Raw genomic sequence first — 22,251 nt, 5'->3', positions numbered from 1 at the left:
CCTCCAGCTTTTGGTGAAGTCTAATGTGAATGTTCCCGTCATTTTTCAGCTATTTCATTGTAAGAGAATAGTTCAATCTATGATTGGCCCGGAGTTGTACGGGAAGCAACATCCGCCTGAGGGCAGAGTGGGTGTAGCAGCCTTAATTAGTGGGAGATCCCCTAAGAGGTTTTAAATTCAAAGGAATAAGACATCAAACAAGATGTTCACTCTACCTTCATTTGAAGATCTCAGTTTAATTTCATCAAGGCTGTCAACCTAACAGATGTCCTTTTATTTATATAAAGGTACTCAAATCTAGTCATGCAGTCTCCCACCAGACTTCTAAAGAACCAGGACATTTGAGGAACAGTAAGTTCTGACCTTTAATAGCAGCCACTGGCTTAATTCTTCATATTTTCCAAAAACCACACCCGCCTGCTGGAGTAGATAGCTCAGGGAAGTTGGCTGGACTCACTGTGCCTTGGGAGTTTTTAATCCCAGAGCTTCTCCTAATGTTTTCTTCTGCTCTGCCATCTCTCTCACATCCTGTCCTTTTCCATTTATTTCATCCTAAAATTAAAGAATTGTAGTGTGAAGGCCATTATTCCATTGAAGATGCAGCTGGAACCAGTGACTGGCATGGTTTTTATGCCTCGTACAGCTCCTGAACTTCCACCAACACATTCAGTTTTGCCACCCTTTTGAGGCTGTTGACTGTTAGTCCAGGCAAGGTATTGGAGATGGGGAAGCTGAGCCCTGGAGATAGTGGGTAACATCGTAGAGTGAGTGGCACTGGAATCTGCAGGCTGCCCCCTTGGGACGCTTCTCACCACACACTACATTATGCTAATCTTTTGGAATAAGGGAGTAAGGCATTAAAATTAGATAATTAAGAGATAAAAGTGGAGATTTTCCATCTTTTCCCTCTAGGCAAGTAAGCTGGTGAGAGAGAAATTTGGTGTTACTGAAAGACTTGTATATTCCAGAAGAAATTATTTCAGAAGTAATCCTTTATATGAAACACTCCAAAATGAACTTAAAAATTCATCCTTTGTTTTTCTTGTTTAATAATTCAGGGGTTGACAAACCTTGTCTGTGAAGGGGCAGATGGCAAACATTTTAGGCTTTACTGCTCATGCATTTTTTGCTGCCGCTACTCAACTTTGCAGCTCCTCACCTCTGCTGTTCCAGGACTGCAGCAGCTATAGACAATATGTACACAAATGGGCAGCGTTCCAATAAATGTTTACAAAAACAGGCAGCTGGGCCAGATTTGGCCCACAGGCCATAGTTTGCCGACCCCAGTCTAGTCCATTCTTTTGGTTTCGGCTAACTTTATTCAGTGTACGTTTATAAGTTGGGATTAAAGCATTGGTTAATGTTATGTCAAATAGGAATGTTAAAAAAAAATCCCTCCCCCCCCTTTGCCTTTGGTAGCCTTGTTTTCCTTTAATTTTACTCCCCACTCTGAAATTTCTGGGCTAATCATGTCAGGAAACTAAGGAACAGTTTGGGGTGGGGATGTTCAATTAAATGTTTCTTTTAAATTTACTACTGAACTTTTTCAGTCCTGGGGTTGTGACTGCTGGCTCAGTAAACAGAATGATACATTGGAGGTCTTGAAAAGAGTGTAAAATCATTTGAATTAAGAAGTCAGGCCAGATTCTGCGCAGCAAGGCTTTGTAACGGGCGGGGGCTGGTACCTTGTGGGTGCTGGGACAGCGCTCTTTGGGGCGGCGAGGAGGAAAGAGGGTGTGGGAGGAGTGATCAGTTTTGCTTTTGTGATCATCTGTGGCCACAGTTGAGTCCATTTGCATTCTAAACTTTGACATCCCTGCTCTGTTCATTGCCTAAAATTGACAGTTTTTGGGGTGCACCCTATTTGAGATCATTGTTTCAGGCCGAGGAAAGCCCACAGGCCGTATGAGGGGATTGTTGCAGAAGAAAGATCATTGAGGCCTAGGCCAGCCCAGTGTAGAGGATGACTGCAAAAAGCTGTCATCCCCACAAATAACCCAGAGTTCTTTGGACCCTTCCTATGAGAAATTTGGCATTGGGGAACGAGGTGAGATGTGTGCAAACACCCCATGGCCAGTGATCCCTTTCTCAGCGGGGGTATGGGGGTCCCATCTCCTCTTCCAGACTTCTGCTCATCCTTCAAGCTCAGATGTCACTGCTCTTAATTAATTCATCTAAGGCCCCTCCATTTAGACTTGGTGTTTTTCTCCCCTATTCTTTAGCGCTTGTAACCAACCTCTACAATCACTCTTAGTGGTTCCCCGCTTTTGTATTTCTCCTGCTAGATTGTGGCCTCCTTAATTCTTTTGTCCCTAGGTCTAGCACATAAAAATCAATATTTACTGGAAACAAATAGGTCTTCTGTTACCATTCTGTGAGGATTAAGATCTTGAGTCGGGCTACCGAAAACCATAGATAGATAAGTGCATTAGTGCTCTTAAATAACTTTAAGTGGCATAAATAATATTTTAAATGCAATTTTGTTTGAAGGAAATATTTTATAATCAGAGGCCTTGTTTAATATGTTACCAGTGTATTGGTAATTTTGAATGTTTGCTTATCATTTCCTTACAATGGATATATTAGCCTCGGCTTTTCAAAGAGAGAGTTAAAAATGAAAATGTTAAAGCATTATAAAGGACATAATCTCTCAAAATCCTGAAGTGTACTTCTTTTCTTTTTTAAATAATTGAGCCCTCAGATTCTCATTTACTAGCATTGAAGAAGGTGGAGGGATGCTTTATTAAGTTTGGTAAGTACCCTTTGTTTTATGCAAGTGAGCTGCCTGTTGGCACTGATGGGGAAAAGATGATCTAGTCTGCATATAAATGTTCCTGGCTGGGCCAAAATCCAGCCGAGAGAATCCTGACAAGCTTTGGAAGGCTCATAACACTGCTTAGCAGGGGTCGAAATGAAGGGAGACTTCTCCAGAAAAACAATGACTTACTGTTTAGCTTTAAGGCGATGCCAATTATAGTGGGTGGTAGGAGGTGAGCTGGGGTTAGGATGAAAATGAGAATATTTAGAAACATGTCATTGTTGCTTGTTGCCATATAAAATACCAATACATGTTTCCAGCTTTCTTCTCCTATAATAATCTCCCTGTTCTTCCTACTTGAAATGTCTGTGGAATGAAATGGAATAGATAATGAGACTGCCTCTAGTTTTTATGACATTAAGCTTTCTTTCTGTGAAAACAAGTGTGGCATGTGCAGTTAACCAAAAGAAGAGAGAACTGTAAGTCAAGAGGTAAAGGGAAAAAAAAGTGCCGATGGTTCTGTAAAAACACTTATAGGACATTTTCTTACATTACATTTTCATCATCTGTTTTGTGTAATATGCAAGTAAGATTAACTATCCATGTGGCTTTATTCCATGTGATTGTTAGAGCCTGGAAACTTTTTCAGTCTTAGAAAGTTTCTCTCTTCATATGTGTGTCCACAGCAGTCTGTTTAACTAGGTTTAAAATATAATTGGCAGTGATTTCTACTACTTAACAGTCGTGTGTTGATTGGGGAATGGAGAATCGTTAAATTTAGTTTTCAGATATCCTCTCCTTGTATGGAATGAGCTTCCTTAAATGGATGGAGGAAGAGCCCTACAATTTTGGGGGGTTTGTTCAGTAACCGAAAAATGTATTGGATCTCTGTGTACCCATTTAAAGAATAAGTGTTTCTGAATATTTTCTTCTTTAGAGCAATAAATTGCATCTTGCCAGTTTCCTTATTATCCCATTGTTCCCCACTGTTCTTATCAATACACAGACATTGCTTTTCCTTTCATTTTCCAAGTGTAAGCCTTTTCCTGTTGCTTTTTGCTGTTGGTTAGCAAGTCTAAAGGCTGAGCATTTGTTCTGGCTGAAGCTGTATTTGGTACTTTGGCCCAGTTTCAAACGGTTCTTCTTATCATATGTGGTGCAATTGGTTTTCTGGAATGTGTGTTAGAAGTTCAGTCATTGGGAGGGACTCTTCCTTTGGAATGGTAAATCCTGTACAGTTTTCCAAGCTGTTCTATAGAATGTAATTTGTTTAATTTAGTGTGTGTTGGGAATTATCTGGTGCTTAAGCTGCTAAGTGACAAAAAGTATCCACTTAGTATGTTTGATCTCATATGACTGTAGAATTAGTCTCTTCTTTAAAAGAACAAAAAACAAACAAAAACAACAAAAAACTTGCTCCCGAATAATTTGAGAGAAGAGTTGTTTTTTTTAATCCCTTTAGGGACATTTTAGCAGTCTCATGAGACACAAGATGAATTTGGAACTGATTTGTTTTTCTCTTGCTTTCTATATGGTACTTGAAATTTTGATGTATTAGTCATTTAGAGGATTCTGTCCATAACTGCCTAGTTTTTAAAAAATGACTGTCTTTTGAAAATGCTTCTGTTAACTTCAGGTTGTATGATTTTCTTTAAAAAAAAGGAAAGAAACCACTACTGTCTTTGCATCTGTATGCAGAATTCCATCCATTCAGCCAATATTCATTTAGCTTAATGGGATAGAGCTGGGTACATAGTGAGGCACGGGCGAGAAAAGGTGACTGACCTTCTGCACATTCTTCATGGAGGTGGGGGGCGGGCGCCAGACATAGTTAAACAGATAAATGAACAGATGAGACAATTTTACTGATAAAAAGAGACAAAGCAGGGTGAAGTGCTAGAGAGGTCCTGCTGGGCGGGGAGAGTGGCCATTTAGTTGTGGGACCTGGATGAGGAGCTGATAATTACCGGAGATATTAGTGACAATGTTGTCCTCAGCTCTAGGACCGAGTGTCCAGACAGGGATCAGCAACGCACAGCTCGATCTATTCCAGGCATGGAAAGGCCAGTGTGGCTAGTAGTTGAGGAAGGGCATGGGGAGGGGAATAGATCTGGGAGGTAGCAGTTGAAAGGAAGTGGGGATGGAGCCTTCCAGGCCAGGCTTCTGGATTTTAGTCTTGAATGCTAAGGGCAACCTGTAGAGGGGGCTTTCAGCAGTGGAAGGAGCCACATAATCTGATTTGCATTTTAAAATTATTTCTCTAGATCTTGTATTTTCTTTGTTTTTCCCACGATGCATTTATAGCAGCACAGAGAGATTTTTCATTGTGGGAGTTTTGTTGCTGAAGTTTTACTCCTAGAGACAGCTTATTAATATTGTTCTGAATCTTGTTGATTTAAAATTAAATGTGTATTTGCTATAAATGTTACCCAAACTTTTTTTTTTTCCTTTGGTGTAGTATGCTTTTATGACTAATTGAAGAATAAAATCTGTAACATTCACTGATAAACATGCGGCGTTAGCTGAGGCAGCTTTCATGGCTGACCTAGGAAAGAATGATGTCAGCTTCCTTCTAGGTTTGAGTCATTTGATGGGTACAACAGTCTGGTAAAATCGGTTTTAGGTATCAGACAGTGAATCATATTTTGTCATCAAATAATAAATAAGACTGGCAGAATTCTGCAGAATTCTGGATTGTTTGCAATTGAGTAATGCCAGAATATAATCGTTTTAGTCAAAGACGTGTATTAAGTAAGCATCACTATTTGCTAAGCTCTCAGGAATAGACCTTGCCCTTAAGGAGCTCACAGTCTAACCAGGGAAATCTGTAGGCACGTATACAGTTCATCTTGTTTTTGTAAATGTACACATGGGCAGATTGGCAAGAACAGAGGTATCCCAGAGAAAGAAATCATTCACAACAGGAGATGGGAGGTGAGAGTGGAGGTCGAGGCTAGAGGCAGTGATGTTTTGGACGGCTTTGAAAGTCAATTTAGGAGTTCATCAGGGAACTAGCAGAGAGAGGAGGGTTGTGCTTTCTCCCAGTTCCTTGTGTTCAGAGGGTTGAGAGGTGAGGGAGTGGGCGGAAAAGGGTTTGTGTCCATGAGGGTTGAAGGGTAAGTGGAAGCCAGGTGGTGAAGGGTTGCTTGGCACACCTACCCCTCAGCTTTAATCCTGTAGGCAGCAGGACACTCGGAAGGCTTATCAAATGGGTGAATAACAAGATCAGATTCATGATTTTTAGAAAGAGGCAGCTTTGTGGAGCAAATAGCCCAGGAGGAGGAGAAGTGAGGAAGCCCACACAACGCTTCATTTGAATTTTGGATGCTTAATTGATTTAATGCCCCAAACATTTTTTTAAAGTTGAGTATGAATTAAATGAGGCAAACATTAAAACAAGCAAACAAAACTTTAAGCTTGCTTGTCTACATTCTTTCCTAGTTTGTGACCGCAGCATTCTTTTAATTTGTGGCTGTAATGATACAGACTTTCACCAGCCTCATTATTTTATAGGTATGTGATGTGGTCCTTCATGGTCAGTTGAGTGTGCAAGAAGAATGGCCTGGGAATGAGGCCAGAGCTCTGGTTGATCCTAGTACAGACCAGACTTGCAGGAAGAGCCAACAGCTCCTACCCGTGTTTCTGATGGGTGCCAAATGGGCACTGCCAACCAGCAGGCCGTCAGAGGCGAGGTGGCTCTGATCATCAGGGGTCTTTACAACTAAAGGGGGAGATGTAAATAACTAGTCAGGGGGCAGATTTATCTCTAGTGATCCTGTTTCCCACTGTGGTGAGTAACTTCTTTGTCCTTTCAATTAACTGCAGGTGAGTACTGTCAGTATTTTAGGGAACGCTTCTCAGAGACTAAGTTTTCTGGAATTTGTCAGTAACAATAAGATGTTTTCATTTCAAGTAACATTAAAAACACATATTTTATTAACTGCCAGCTATATGCATTGTCAAAATCTTTGAGAGTGGGAGTGATTTCTTCTCCCTGGTGTGGTTTGTGTAATTGTGTCATTGGCATGATGGCCTTCCTCCGTCAGTACTAGTTTTCTGTTTTTTAAAATGTGTTTGGAAGGTACGGGACTTGGGGTACTGCACATGGGAATGCATTAGCTCATTCGTCTCCTTCCCCCTCATCCCACTTTTGTTGGGGCTGTGTATCCCCACCCACACCATTTCCCCCGTGCCCCCTCTAAGACCAAGTAGTGAGAAGACAAGTTCTTGTGCTTTTCCATCTATAGGGCAAAAAATGCCCCTCAAAATATATTTATATGATTAGAAAAATTATTTTTGTTTTTTTATTTTTTGGCCTCGCCACGAGGCTTGAGGGATGGATCTTAGTTCCCCGACCAGGGATTGAACTCAGGCTCTCAGCAGTGAAAGCGGGGAGTCCTAACCACTGGACTGCCAGGGAATTCCCTATGTGATTTATTAAGAAGAACAAAATGGGTTATAGTGAGACTACTCCAGTTAAAAAACAGCAGCTGCTAGTGTTTGAACTTTGGAACATAGTCTTCAATGCAGTTTTATGAAGGTGGGTCTATAGTTATTATTTAGCAACAATCTAAGACTGAGTTCAGGGTCCGAAATCAATTTTCAGAGGTTCTGATGAGAGTTATTGCCAAAATGAGCAACACCCCAATATTTCTTTACCCCTGATCTTGATACTGTTATATGGATATGAGGCTATTTCTTTTGGTTTTAATTAGAACATTTAACTACACAAATGAATGAATACTTCCTTGTGAAAAGCACATTAAAACAGAATTTTAAAGCAAGAAACTCCCTAAACCACCAAACTACCACCTACTCCCTCCACCCTGATCTGGTGCTCCTTCTTGATAGATTTTTGTAAAGTATATCCTTTCAGACCTTTGCTCCACATTAACGTGCCTGCAGAGGACCTGGCAGATTCATTTTGAAAAGTAAATTAGCATGTCTCTCGTTAAAAGTGAAGTGACTCACTTTTTTCCCCCCAACCTTGCCCAGGTAGAGGCTGTTTCAATTTAAAACTCATAGCATGCCTTTAAGGTATATGAAGTATCTTAAAGGTTGATTGAATTTTGCAAAATGGAGTCACAACTCTTCTGGTATTTTAATGAGGCTGAGCATTTTGTGGCAAGCAGAAGTGAGTAGCAGAGAGAGCTGTTAGAGATGATCCTTTAGGAGCTCCTCCAGGAAAACAACTGTGACATACTGCTGTTTTGTCATTTCGCTTTGGCTGGTATTTATTTTTTATATCCTATCAGATTTTGTTTTAGGATTAAGTCTCTGATGTTTTCTTTATATTTATTGTGTGTGTTAAGTGGTGGGGCAGGTAATGAAGGTGATATCCTTGAAAGATTTAGCTGAGTGATTTTTATCATGAGAAAGCCGGTTGTGAATTCCTTCATGTGCACAGAGCGGGAGACGAAAACATTTTCCATTCTTTGAAGCAACATTTCTTCTGCCTTCAAACATGGAGCCACTTTGATTTCTCATTTTAAAATGCATTTATGAGTGATACGGTTTAATGACAAAAAAAAGTTGGACATTTTTTCATAAAGCCAATGTGCAAAATGTTCTCTGATCCCCGGATTGTAGGAGTAGAGGACATAGAAACAAAGGCCAGAAGATGGACTTAAAAAGTCAACAGGGGTGGCTTCCAAACTAAAAAAGTCACTTGCACGACGAGTAATCACCCAAGCCTGCTCTCCTTTTGCCTCTGTCACTTTGTGACGTATATCTCTACTCTCTAATCCAGAGTTGCCTATCTTTTGTGAACAGACTTGTGAGTTTTATGTTTTGCTCTATCCTTTGTACGTTCAAAACAGAATGGCATAGTGCTGCTAAAACAGTGAAAAGACTCGTTCTTTTCGAGAATTAATGCACCCTGTCGATTTCAGGATTTACCCTGTCCTTCCCGCCAAATGTCTCTTCCATGCCCATGAAAATAAATACACAGGAGAAATTGCACTCTATCCTCCGAGAGAGAATTTAACTTTTAAACTTGAGTCGGTCACATCCATCAGAGGAAGGTCTGTGCGAAGTGACCGGTCAAGGGTGATAAATGGGTAGTCAGCTGTGCACAGCCTGCCCTGTGGGCCGAGTTGCCATGGAAGCGCCTGGTGGCATTCGGGGATCCTGCATGACTAACCTAGATTAGCAGCAGGGCCCTTGGGCTCAGCCTGGGGAAGGTGCTTATAGCCAGATGATAGCAGAGCCAGCATGCCCCCCGCATCCCAAGCCCAACTTGGGCCTTCCTTCCCCTCCTTCCACATAGGCTCTTTCCTTTTTTGGTGCAGGGGTAAGAGAAAAGGGGGGATCACTCTCACTAATCCTTACAGAGCTGTGATTTCTTCATTTTATCTCAATGTTCTAATGCATGGGCCCATACCGCCAAGGAGAAGCATTTGAAAAGTGGGAGTAAATGTGCCCTGACAGGCCCCAGCATGGGGTTGACCAGACAACTGCATTCAGGGGCTGACTGGGCAGCTCTGAATTCCTCAGGAGTTTCACCACCTCTCTGAAAGCGAGCGCACCCTGGCAGGTTTTAGCTTTCCAAGCTTTGTTCAGGCTCCCGTGCTGCTGATGGAGAGTGGTGGAATTCTGTCAGTGAAAACATCTGTGGCACAGCCCACCTTAGTAATGGCTCGTGAGTCTCACATGTCACCGCTCTCTCTCACCAGGCACTGGAAATTGAAGCCTGTGGTTTCCCCCATCGGTCTTTCTAGTTCACTTAATTAAAAAAAAAAAAAAAATGTGGTAGAGGAGGTGGTTTGATGTATTTTGCAGAAATCTTTCTGAGGCATCGGTGTTGAAACTTGCAGATGGTGGACAGTAGTATATGATCCAAAAGCAAGAACCTGCCTACTGCAAAGTAAAGTTATTCCCTATCTAAAAATATTTTTGCACACTTTTGGTGGAACTCGTGGATGTCTGCTGGGTGGTCCGACTTCGTACCTGCCCCCCCCCCTCCCCGGGGCGGGGGCACGTCAGCGCGTGGACTTGTTTTTGAATGCAGCCAGCTGCTTCACATCACCATGTGACTTGTCTACCCCTCCCCCCCCCCCCCCCCCCCAGGTGGGGACTCCTGGGCTGACCAGAAAGCTGGCACTGAGGCCCTAGGAACATGGCCTAGGTCAGCCAGCCAGAAGTTAATGGGAGTGGAGCCCAGTATCGGGCATATAATGGCTACTTTAGTGCAAGTTTATTTATAGCCTGTTCTTGAAAGAAATTAACGTGAAGAGCCCCTTAGCACATTAGAGATGACTTGTGAATCCAGAGGTTATTTTGGGGTCAGTGACCTTAAATCTGTAAACTTAAAAAAGGCTCTAACATAAGAATTGTAGCACAGTTTTTATAATTTGAAGAGCAACTTCATGCTGTCATGCCCCTCCCCCCCATCATGCCCCCTGCCCGCCCCCCCCCCCCCCCCCCCCGCCCCAGTTAAGAGGGCCCTCTGTTGGGTCCATGGGCAGGGACAGACCTGTATGGATACATTTAAGGGAACATGTGTTTTATGGCTCTGAGATGCTCTGCTGGCAGGGATAATACCTGAATTGTCGATGTGTACCTCTTTGAGACTAAGGGATTATGAGCAATTATGAGTGATTGTAAATTACCACATTTTAGCATGCTTTCTTTGTTTGCTCTATTTAATATAGCCTGAAAGCTTTACTAGCCACCGAACTGTGACTCAGAACGGAAGCTTTGGTGTCAGGCGGCTTGCACTTGAATTTTCAGGTCTACCATTTAATAGCAAGTTAATCACTGAACCTTATTTTTTTTCACCTGGGAAACAGGATTAATCATCTCCTTCTCACAGGGTAGTTGTGAATATTAAATAGGAGGCTGATGTGATTTGCCTAAAGCTGTCCTCACTGATTCGCAGGTGCTAAGTGGGAGCCGTCCTTGGCTCTGGTGCTCTCATAATTGCTATTGTTTCTTGGTAAGCCTAAAGCGATCCATACAGCCCCCAAAGACTGTGCTCTCTCGTACTCTTCAGAACCACCTAGAAACTTGTTTAACATGCAAATATCAGGTGCCACATCAGATTGAATCAGAAACCCTGGGGGCAGGTCTCTATGATCTGTGTTTGAACAAGTCCTCCAGGTGCTTCGATGCTCACTGAAGTTTGAGAACCTCTTATCTAATGCAAAGAGCCATGTAGAAATCAGTGAAGGAGAACTTGTACAGTAGTCCCTTGGTACCTGCAGGGGACTGGTTCCAGGACTGCTGCTGACATCAAAATCCGTGGATGTTCAAGTCCCTCATATGAAATGGCCTAGTATGGTCCTTCCAAGTCTGTGAGTTCCACATCTCCAGACATGGAGGGTCAACTGTAACTCACTCTCTGTGAACAGTGACAAAGTCTGACAAGCCTGATGTTGGGGTGAGGTTATCCTGTGAGAGCAGGAATGCTTTTTTTCCTTCATACCAGAGGAAAAACTGCCACCTTTAATTAAGAGAAGTGGTTGTCAACTTGTAATTATTCAAAGGTAATTACAGAGTTTACGAATCACGTAGGACATTTACTGCTTCCTAAAGTCCCCTCATTTAAAATTCTTCCATCCGCCCCCTCCTTGCTTGCACCTTGGTTTAAAAACAACAGTGGTGTGTAAGAGGCTGAACAATGGTTTACTCATGCTACTAATTGTGTTAATGTTTTTAAAATGTAAACTTCCCCTGATTTCAAAATGGAACCAAGAAAAAGAAAATGCTCATGAAAAAATTTGCCTGATACTTTAACAAACCATTCCTTAAGCCATTGTAAACTTAGTAATAAGTAAAAGCCAAATAAACCAGAAAGCTGCCCAGTATGACTGGCAAAACCCTGTTAGTTGCAAGGAGAAGGTAGACAGCCTAGAAGAATGAGGGCTCACAGCTTACCCTATGTCATCATCCTGGGGCTTGGACTGGTCACTTCCTGTTTCTTCTGCCGCTTTCTGCCCTGCCCAGGGGCCTTGGTGAGTGAGACCCAGGAGGGAGTTGCCCAGCAGACAGTGTGGGTGAGAGTGAGTTTCTCTCACCAAGTTTAGGCCTCATAAAACTCATCCTACCGGTGACACTTGTGATATCTTTTCCTCACCTCACTATTTTTGGGTTTCTCAGTTGAAGGGTGATGGTGAATAAGAAAAAAAAATACACTCAAAGCTCATCTCAGAATTGGTATAATATTACATATGTCTGCCAGTGAAATCTGGCTGTGGCTTTTAAACTTTTTTTTTTTTTTTTAAACTAATGAAGTCAGACCTTTAATTAAGCAGAATCCTTAATTTAGTAGAATTCCCTCCCGGTAGGAGGCCTGTGCCTCAATTTTTGAATCCCAAAGCAGTAAGCCAGTGCTTGGAGTTTTGTAAAATTGGGTTCTTCTCATTATTTTTGTAGCAGCTTTGATTATTTTGGAATAAAAATCTAGAAGTGTGCTAAAGCCTAACTGATGCTGAGATAAGGCTGAGCTGATCGATTTAGAAATACTTTAGTAATTTTAAAACCACTGTAGCTTTTCTTAAATGTATGTGCAGTTGACAGGAAAATTAAGCAAGGACCCCGAGCAGCCTGATAGTTGAGGTGCTCTGTTACACACGCTCGCTTTTCAGTCTGGGACTGAGAATTTTGCCATTTGGGGTGCCCTTTCTGAGGCAAAGGTAGCGATTACTTAGAAGTGGGCAGAGCTCTGTCTCTTAAAGGAGAGCCATAGGCCAGGAACATTCAACAAGCAGTCAAGCTATAGAAACTCCACTGACATAACCAGCAGAAACAGACAAGGGAGAACTCCCTTTGTGGTGAGACTAGCAGAGCAGACACCCTTGCAAAGCAGCTTCCCCTTCTATGTGCACCCTGTGTGGGCTGTCTGTACCAGGTAGCTTTGGAAAAGAGAAGCTTGGGAGTTCAAGTTGCTTAGAGGACAGTTGCATGCCCTACCCCTCCCTGCAAACAAAGTGGCTGTGAAGCAAGTTTGAAGGAAAAAAATTATTTCCTGATCAACCCTCTTTTTTGGCTCCCATGGTCGGATGTTAATGGTACACATTGTGTGTGTGTGTGTGTTTTGAGCCAACAAGAATTACCAAAATTGGGGCTTCCCTGGTGGCGCAGTGGTTAAGAGTCCACCTGCCAATGCAGGGGACGCGTGTTCGAGCCCTGGTCCACGAAGATCAGACATGCCGCGGAGCAACTAAGCCCGTGCGCCACAACTACTGAGCCCGCGCTCTAGAGCCTGTGAGCGACAACTACTGAAGCCCGTGCACCTAGAGCCCGTACTCCACAACGAGAGAAGCCACTGCGATGAGAAGCCCGCACACAGCAACAAAGAGTAGCCCCCACTCCCCGCAACTAGAGAAAGCCCGTGCGCAGAACGAAGACCCAATGCAGCCAAAAATAAATAAATTTTTTAAAAAAATTACCAAAATCATAAAACAATTGAAAGGAATTCTTGAGTGATCAACAGGTCCATTGTGCTACTGTCAACCAGAAATAAGTCTGTCTGAAATGTGTGAGATTCAGACTTCTTAAAGAAGACTCCATAAGCCAGTTTCTGTTTTAGTTTTTCCTCAGTGTTTTTAGTATGTTGACTAACATAAATGTTCACTTTGCTGTTCTCTTAAAATCTGATATCAAGATACCCATCGTCTAGGAAAAGTTTTTGCTACGGTGATCTAAGCAGATAATTCTTTACTACATCCCGGTGAATTCAACAGGGTAGCTTAGCCTCCTGCACACCCCCCACCCCTGCCTGTGCCCTCCCGCTTCCCCCAACCTGTAGATTGAAGGGCTATGGAAATAGCAGACACTCATTTTTTAGATGATTATAATTTTTTAAAAGCTGTTTTTGCACGCCGTGTCTTTCAGTTAAATTTAAAAATTACAAGTAATACACTGTAAGCATAGTGGCTATTTTTAAATTAAAAAACATTTAATGTTTAGCTTCTATGCAAAGTACCATGCTTGAGCACCAGGAGGCAGAAAAATATGAGAGGTTCTATTATGATGGGCTTGACATTCAAGGTGAAAGGAGAGAAGGGGAGAGAACCAATCAGTATATTAAGTCAGGTGGATTTGAGAAAGCCTTTAGAGTGGGTGAAATTGGAATCACTCCCGATTTTCGCTGGTAGCTGAAAATTGGGTATAGGAGTATGTGGTTGAGCGAGACGGAGAGGAAATTCGTGTCATTAGAGTGAAAGCATCGAAGTCCAGGATATCACTGAGGAGCAGGGAGTGGTCTGGAGTGACTGAAATACAGAGGTGGTTTGAGGGAATTTTGTAGGTAAACTGGTCCTGGAAGAACGGTTATCTTTCAGTAAAAGGGGGTTCTGGGGTGGGGGTGGATTAGAGCAAGAGGCTGCCCTTTACCGGGTGTGTTTGGGGAATGGACATGACTGTTAGGTAGAATGCATATGGTAGGCCTGCAGGGAGACAGCAAGGTAATTTCTAGGGTAGGTCTGTGCTAGATTATGGGGGAATTTTAATGCCAAAGCAAGGGTTCAGAGTTTATTCTGCAGTAGCAAAGAGCCATCGAACGCTGGTTATTTTAAAATATGGATGGTGACATGAGAACCAGAGCCTTAGATCGGATTTCTCTCCTTGAGAAGGCTAAATTAGAGGGACAAGATGTGGAGGCAGGGAGACCAGTAAGTAGGCTCTTGTCAGCGGAAGTCAGAGAAGTCCTGAGAGGGCCTAGGTGCCGGGAAAGGGGTGGGGGAGGGTGTCTGACATCAGGGCTAGAATTTCTAAGGTACATAGAGGCTTGGAGAAACAGTTGAATATTTTCCGATTTATTCAAATAATGTTGGGGGGAAAGATTCAGTAGATACTCTAAAGCAAGTCTATGAGGACAAAAGTCTTAATAGTTCTTATTTTCATTGTTCTTACATATCACATGTCGGGGTTGGGAGGGCGTGGCCCGAGTTGCTGACCTAAGGTAAGCCCGCTTTTGGTTTGCATTCTAAAACTGCACTCTTTTGGGTTTCCAGCTTCGTGATTTGTTTGCCAGTAGATGCATTTTTAACCCCTTTGGTGCCGGGGCTGATGATTTAGGATACATTTTTATGTGGTTTAAACAGTGCAATCAGATTATAGTTTTTCAGTAGGTAGAGCTGACATCTAAAATTGGATTTTCCCATCCTTGACATTTGAAATGAGAAATAAAAGTTATCTTTTCAGGTTTACATGCCAAGACTCTTCCAGTAGAGTAGGCTGAGAATAAAGTAAATGCTGTTTTGGGTGCCTGGTAATCTTTTAATTATGAAATAAGCCTTTGGATTTTAATCTTCCAAAATATAAAATACTGATCCAGGAAAACAGCCTTTTTAAAGTTCACATCCTGCTGACTCCTTCAGATGAAAAGCGTCCACCTCTACCCTGTATTTTGCAAGGCGAAAGTAAAAATATCATTAATCTTGTCTCAGTCCCACCACTGACTATGAAAGACTCTTCCATTTGGAGTCAGTCCTGAGCCATGAAGCCAGTAGCCCAGAGTGAACTCTTAGTTTTCCAGAACCAGGACCCGAAGCTGGAGGGTCACGGCCAGCTGGCTGAGGCCTTATTCTAGGAGTGGGATGAGGGACTTGGGCTTTCTTTAAACCAGCTCCCTTGTCGTCGAGGCTTCTTGAGCTGTCCTTGCCTCCCTCACACATGTACGTATGCACAGCAAAGCTTGGATACTGATAAACTTTGTTTTTGTTCTTTTGTGGCATCTGAAGCAGCTTGTACAATGAAGACAGAAACCTGCTTCGAATTAGAGAGAAGGAAAGACGCAACCAGGAAGCTCACCAAGAGAAAGAGGCATTTTCTGAAAAGATTCCCCTTTTTGGAGAGCCCTACAAGGTAATTTTTTTCTTTTTTTTAAAAATTTATTTATTTTATTTATTTTTGGCTACATTGGGTCTTCGTTGCTGCGCGGGCTTTCTCTAGTTGCTGCGAGCGGGGGCTACTCTTCGTTGCGGTGCGCGGGCTTCTCATTGCGGTGGCTTGTCTTGTTGCGGAGCATGGGCTCTAGGCACGCAGGCTTCAGTACTTGTGGCACGCGGGCTCAGTAGTTGTGGCGTGCGGGCTCTAGAGCACAGGCTCAGTAGTTGTAGCGCACGGGCTTAGTTGCTTCCGCAGCATGTGGGGTCTTCCCGGACCATGGCTGGAACCCGTGTCCCCTGCATTGGGAGGTGGATTCTTAACCACAGCACCACCAGAGAAGTCCTACAAGGTAATTTCTTGAATATGAGAAAGTCTGATTTATCACCATATTTGACTTCATGATGAAAGTGAGTTTGAACAAGGGTTACACTTGTGAAAATAAGACAATTTATCCTAGAGATCGTTTTTGAAAACAAAATATGAAAATCTTCTGAACCTCGGTAGTCAAAATTACTAAAGTTTGTGGTTTTCTTTTGTAATGCTCGTCTCCTGTATTTAGTAATATTTGTCCATGGCAGCCTTCTCAGCAGGGGAATTGAGTCGACATTGCATGTTAAATTCTGTGTTACACATTAAATTGAGGTGTTTCTTTTCTAATGGCATTATGTAACATGGTTTACTAAACAATGGTTTTCCTCCCCCTCTTTTTCCCCCTCAGTATCTAACTCTGCTGTCTTTTCTTTTTTTAGACAGAAAAAGGTGATGAGCTCTCCAGTCGAATACAGAACATGCTGGGAAACTATGAAGAGGTGAAGGAGTTCCTTAGTACCAAGTCCCACCCTCAACACTTGGATGCTTCTGAAAATAGGTTGGGAAAGCCGAGATACCCCTCATTTCCTGAGAAGGGGAGCAGCATTCCATCTCACTCCTTCCACACTAGTGTCCACCACCAGCCTATTAATACTCCTGCCTCTGGACCACTTCCTATTGGTACCATTAGCCACAACCCAAAGATGGCACAGCCAAGAATGGAACCAATGCCAAGTCTCCATGTCAAAAGCTATGGCCCACCTGACAGCCAGCACATGACCCAAGATCGCCTTGGTCAGGAGGGGTACAGCTCTAGTCATCACAAAAAGGGTGACCGCAGGGCTGATGGAGACCACTGTGCTTCAATGACAGACTCAGCTCCAGAGAGGGAGCTTTCTCCTTTGTTCTCTTTGCCTTCCCCAGTCCCCCCTTTGTCACCTGTACATTCCAACCAGCAGACTCTTCCCAGGACGCAAGGAAACAACAAGGTTCACAGCAGTAACAGTAACAATAAAGGCTACTGTCCGGCCAAGTCTCCCAAGGACCTACCGGTAAAGGTCCATGATAAAGAGACCCTTCAAGACAGTTCAGTAGCAGTTGCCAGCCTTGGGGTAGCCCCTCCCCAGCCACCTTCTCAGACTTTCCCCCCACCCCCCCTCCCCTCAAAAAGCCTTGCAATGCAGCAGAAGCCCACGGCTTATGTCCGGCCCATGGATGGTCAAGATCAGGCTCCTAGTGAGTCTCCTGAACTGAAACCACTGCCGGAGGACTACCGGCAACAGAGTTTTGAAAAAACAGACTTAAAAGTGCCTGCCAAAGCCAAGCTCACTAAGCTGAAAATGCCTTCTCAGTCAGTCGAGGTGAGTGGAAGTTCACATCTGAGGCAATTCCAGTGTGAAGAAAGATTTGAGGTGGAAGTTTCTAGAGGTTTAGGAACAGGGGTGTCAGTGGCCTTTGTTCAGGGAGATTCCTTTCTGGCTTTAGGATCTCGTTGACCCACAAGAAACTCAGGTCTGAGGTGGATTACTGATGACAGATACTGAAATGTGATTCGTAGAAAGTTAAAAAAAAAATCTTTTTATTGAGCCATGATTTACATACAGTAAAATATAGAAATGGGAAGAGGGTAGTTTGCTCTGTTTTGAAAAATGGATACACCTGAAAAATGGATACACCTATACAACCCACAACCCAATTGAGGCAGAGGACATTTCTATCATGAGAGTTTCAGGAAGGTTTTGAGCTGTCTTTGATTTTTGGGGGCTTTGGGGAACACTGGCTTCTTTAAAGACACTGGAAAGAAAAAAAATTTTTTTGGTTAATACTTCCTCTGCCCCAGTTAGTTTTTCCTGAGATCCAAACCATAAAAAAGTGAAAACAAGAGGTCAAAATGTTGGAGACGAAGTATTAATTTTTAAAGATTTGTTCCCTATAAATTATAAGAAACTGTGAAACTAAATTTCTGTTCTAATATATTTTATTTACCACCTACAAAAAAAGAGTGGAGGTGTGACGACATCTCATTTGAGAGTGAGTCACAAATATAATATAGAAAGTTATTCAACTATGGCTTTTTCAAGTAAACAAAATACTTTATCTTTTTAAACAAAGGAAAAATTCCTTTTTCTGCTCCTTTGACAAATGGCAACGTGGTGTTTGAATGAGGAGAATCAGAGCACACATTCTATCACTGAAATTCTAAATTAACACCGGTTACTCCAATTTAGATTTGTAGTGCAAAGTGAAATGTTTGAAGTGAATTTATTTTAGCGCTTATCTGTTAAGGTAAAGTCTGTGGTTGAGTTACATCCATTGTATAAACATTCTAATTTGCATATCCCGTCCTCAAAGACTTGTATGTGCACCCAGATATCAGCTTTACATCAGTTTTACATAGTGCTAGAAGGCAAAATTCCTTAAGGTTTAAAAAAAGACAAAAAAAAAAATTCCAGGATCCATAGCTGGAAAGATAACCCTTATCTTGAAGGAGGAAAATCTGTTCCTTTGTGGTGTCAGCTTTTGGTTTAGAAGAGGTTAGGGTTCTGTCCATAGTCAGCTGTTGAGCTGGAGTGTCTCCGGATGTCTTCAGAATGTGACTGGTTTGGAGGCTGAGGAAAAATTAGAAAGGGGGCTGAGGAAAAATTAGAAAGGGGAGTAAAGCACGTGGTAGAAATGACCAAGGTGGCAGAACAATCCCTGTAACCCCATAAGCTATGCAGATTCACTGCAATGAGCCATTTACTGAACATTTTGTGCTCTGATGGGCGGTAGGGGTAGGGAACAGAATGAAGGTGGAGAAGAATAAAGTGAGGTCTTCCCACCTCCTATGGTCAGTCAGCCTACCTTATAATTCAGAAAGAACTTAATGGAATTTTCTTTATTTATCAAATAAGGTGTGTTCTATTTTCCTAGTTTAAAAAAAAAAAAAGTAAGGGGACAATTTAACATGTTTTCTTTAAAAAGAAAACTAAGCAACTAAAAATTGCTTTAAAACAATTCTAAGACCAATTGACAAATATTTGCATTGTCTACCAAATACCCAACCATATGTATAAGCACAGGGTGGGATGCCAAAGAAGTACTGGTCCCTGCCTCAGAGAGATGACAGTCTAGCCTGGAGATCAGCCTACACATGTGAAACAGAGAACTGTTTGCTACTAGGTGCATAGAGAAAGTTTCAAACATCAGCCTTAAGACAGTGAACCCATGTAAATTCAGCCAACAGGTTTTCTGGTAGACCTTTTAGGTTAGAGGATCCCGGTTAACCTTTTGCTTTCCTGGTGAAAAAAAGATAAGGTGAGTTGAGATTTCTCCAGGGTCTTACAGCTCCTCAGATTTAATACATATTTCAAACATAGGACGCATTAGACGGTCCTTGCATATTTTCTGAGTGGACAGTTGAACAAAATCATAGATGTGGTAAGAGAATGGGGTTTTCTTGGCTTTCCTTGATCTGCTGTCAACAATTGAGTAGATGTAAATGTTTCCTCTTCAGCCTGTGTTTGCAGTCAACCTTCATTTTAACATGATGTCTCCCTCTGGCCTCTCTAATCAGGGTTCTCAGGCCAGTGGCAGCTGTGGTGCTAACTGCCTTGGAGATCCTGGGTGGTGTTGGTGGCATGGGAGGATGGAGCTGGGGGGTCAGGCAGATGGAGGGCTCTGGGCAAAGAACTTGTAATGAAGGGGGAGTAAGTCTGGGAAACAGGGATATTGGTGCTCTCTGGTGAGCGTTTAGATTTGGTTTAGTAAGATCTCACGTTTCACAGACTTACCATTAATTTTCTGTTTGTAGACCCAATAAAATGGCTATTTTTTTAAGGTTTTAAAAACACATAGGGGCTTACCTGGTGGCTCAGTGGTTAAGAATCTTCCTGCCAATGGCAGGGGACATGGGTTCGAGCCCTGGTCCGGGAAGATCCCACATGCCACACGGAGCAACTAAGCCCGTGTGCCACAACTACTGAGCCTGCGCTCTAGAGCCCGTGAGCCACAACTACTGAGCCTGCGCCCTAGAGCCCGTGCTCCGCAACAAGAGAAGCCACCGCAACGAGAAGCCCGCGCACAGCAACGAAGACCCAATGCAGCCAAAAATAAATTAAATAAACAAATTTTTTTAAAAAAGCATTTAAAAAAAACCATGTAGATTGGATTTTAAAAATCTCAAATTTAAAAAAAAATATTTATTTTTTTGGATGTGTCGGGTCCTAGTTGCAGCACGCGGGATCTTTAGTTGTGGCATGCGGGCTCTTTTTTAGTTGTCAGATTTTAATATTCTGGTGAATCAAAGGAAAGCGTAGAGGTGGGGGACAGCAAAAGCGGGGAATTAACCCCAGAGCAGGTAAATTCTGAATATTGAACCGGAATAGTAGCAATATCTTGGGCTGCTTGTGGCATTGGGGCAGAAGGATAGAGAATGCCAGGGTGGAAGGGGAAGTTGGCTGTTGGTAGAGCCATGGGAAGGGACTTGGGGATAGCTAAGTGGTTTTCCTTTATTTGCCGAATTTGTCCTAAGGCAAGTCGGAGGAGGTTTTCTTTCCTGGCTTTCTGAGTGTGTGGGTTTTGTGGTTTGTTTCATTGCTCCCCTCCCCCACTGCTTCCATCAAACAGTATTTTTAAAAAATGGACCAAGATGGGAAAGTCATCTTGTCTGTCTGGCACTCCTTTATTCTCAAGCCACATACGTATGAGTTCCTTGCCATTTTCTGTCCTTTCACTTCATGGGAAACACTTGGTTTGTGTATTTTAGTTGGTTCTCCTAAATAATGGTATTCCTTTCTGGGATAAGTCATGCTCACTGTTAACACTTAGTCTTTCCTAAAATCCTACAGGAAAAAAATTATCAAAAGGTCAACATTCTGACTAAATAGAGGCTAGAGCACACAGTGTGCACTGGATTTTTCTCTGGGCATGTTGGTTTTAGTTTTGTGTCAACTGGAAGATGTATAGCATCTTGAAATGACCCATCTGAGGATATAGCCAGGACTCCACGATCTCACATGGATGCCTTCCAGCTGTAAAGACATCAGAGACCGAACTGCCCAAATGGAAGGCTGAGATTCCTTTCTAGCTCTTTCTATCAGAAGTTAACAAATGAGAGTGAGAGGAAAACCAAGGCATCTCTGTGTGAGCGTTCCTGAGTGTGGACCCTGGACTGGAGTGGATTTGCTTAGAGGCAGATAGGCATTTTACTGAAAGGGAGAAATGAATTAAGTTGAGGTGGGCATATTAAATTGTGTACTGGATTTAGAATATTAGAATTTTAAGGCTAAACCTACAGCCCTTTCATTTTGCAAATAAAGCCTAAGAAGGTGAGGTCACTTAATTTTGCTACAGTTTAGTTAGTAGCAGAGCCAGAGTTAGAATTCTCAGTTCTATGATCTTTCTACCTCTGCTTGTTAAGTATGCATGGAGACCATAGGAGGATCTTGAGCAGGGGAGTGATATATCTACTTTCTCATTTTGAAAAAGATCATTCTGGCTCCTGGGTGGAGAATGGCTTGGAGGGGCAAGGGTGGCAGAAGTAGGGAGGCCAGCTAGGGGGTGGGAAATGACGATGGCTTGGCGTAGGATAATAGCAGTGGACATGGTGAGAAGTGGATAGATTCCAAATATATTGGGCAGGGGAGTAATAGGGCTTTGTGATTGACTGGAGATGGGAGTGGGCCTGAGGCGTGAGGGAAAGTGAGGCATTAAGGAAGGTCCTACTGGAAAGGTGTGGATGGTGGGATGATACCTGCTCTTGAGATGGAGTTGACCTGGGTGGAACAGGTTTGGAGGGAAAACCAGGATGCTCTGGATGGATCACATATTAAGTTTGAGATGCCGTTATATATCCAGATAGACATGACAAGTTGGCAGTCATCGGTAGTAGATCAGCCCAGGGAAAATGATAAGTTTGGATGTTTGTGGCAGGGTAAGAATCACAGGAGTGGAGATAAACGAAATGGAGCCAGCATTCAGTTAGCACACAGCATAGGTTAGTCAAGTCAGGAAAATAGGCAAGAGAGTAACAAACCACTCCAAGGAGAAGTCCGGGAAGGGGGTGTCTCAGCACAAGCAGCGGTCTCGGTCTAGCAGCGGTCTCGGGACAAGCATGAGTGGGAAGTAGCGGTCTGCTTGGACAGAGCCTCCAGCAGTGCCCACGTGGAACAGCTCTCAGCAGGGGGAAATTGGGTCCTCCAGGGAAGAGCCTTCAGTTGCTCGGCTCAGTGGGCTCATTTTAAGGAGTTTCTCAGTGGGTGTAATGGTCTTACTCTAAGACATTCACAGTCCTATGGTAGACTTTTCAAAACAACTAATACAGAAGTTCACGGTGGCCACTGGGACTCCATTTTGAACTACTTAACATA

At 42.8% G+C, this 22,251-nt stretch overlaps 1 protein-coding gene across 10 annotated transcripts in view; it reads left to right on the top strand.

The window, feature by feature from the left end:
• The window catches only part of AFF1 (ALF transcription elongation factor 1), a 206,178-nt gene that overhangs the window by 98,739 nt on the left and 85,188 nt on the right, over positions 1-22,251 (top strand). For 8 of the 10 annotated variants that reach the window (XM_068542681.1, XM_068542676.1, XM_068542680.1 and 5 more), the window contains 2 exons: positions 15,445-15,568; positions 16,342-17,262. The exons of 1 other annotated variant lie outside the window; for it this stretch is intronic. In XM_068542681.1, coding sequence (XP_068398782.1) covers positions 15,445-15,568; positions 16,342-17,262 — 1,045 coding nt within the window. The remainder of the gene's footprint in view (positions 1-15,444; positions 15,569-16,341; positions 17,263-22,251) is intronic. One more of the 10 variants, XM_068542679.1, reaches the window with a different exon arrangement.

Source organism: Eschrichtius robustus, chromosome 4, assembly GCF_028021215.1.
Source record: "Eschrichtius robustus isolate mEscRob2 chromosome 4, mEscRob2.pri, whole genome shotgun sequence".
In the NCBI taxonomy this organism is placed as follows: domain Eukaryota; kingdom Metazoa; phylum Chordata; class Mammalia; order Artiodactyla; family Eschrichtiidae; genus Eschrichtius; species Eschrichtius robustus.
Note: the sequence above shows the minus strand (reverse complement) of the source record. Positions and strands in the feature narration are given on the sequence as shown.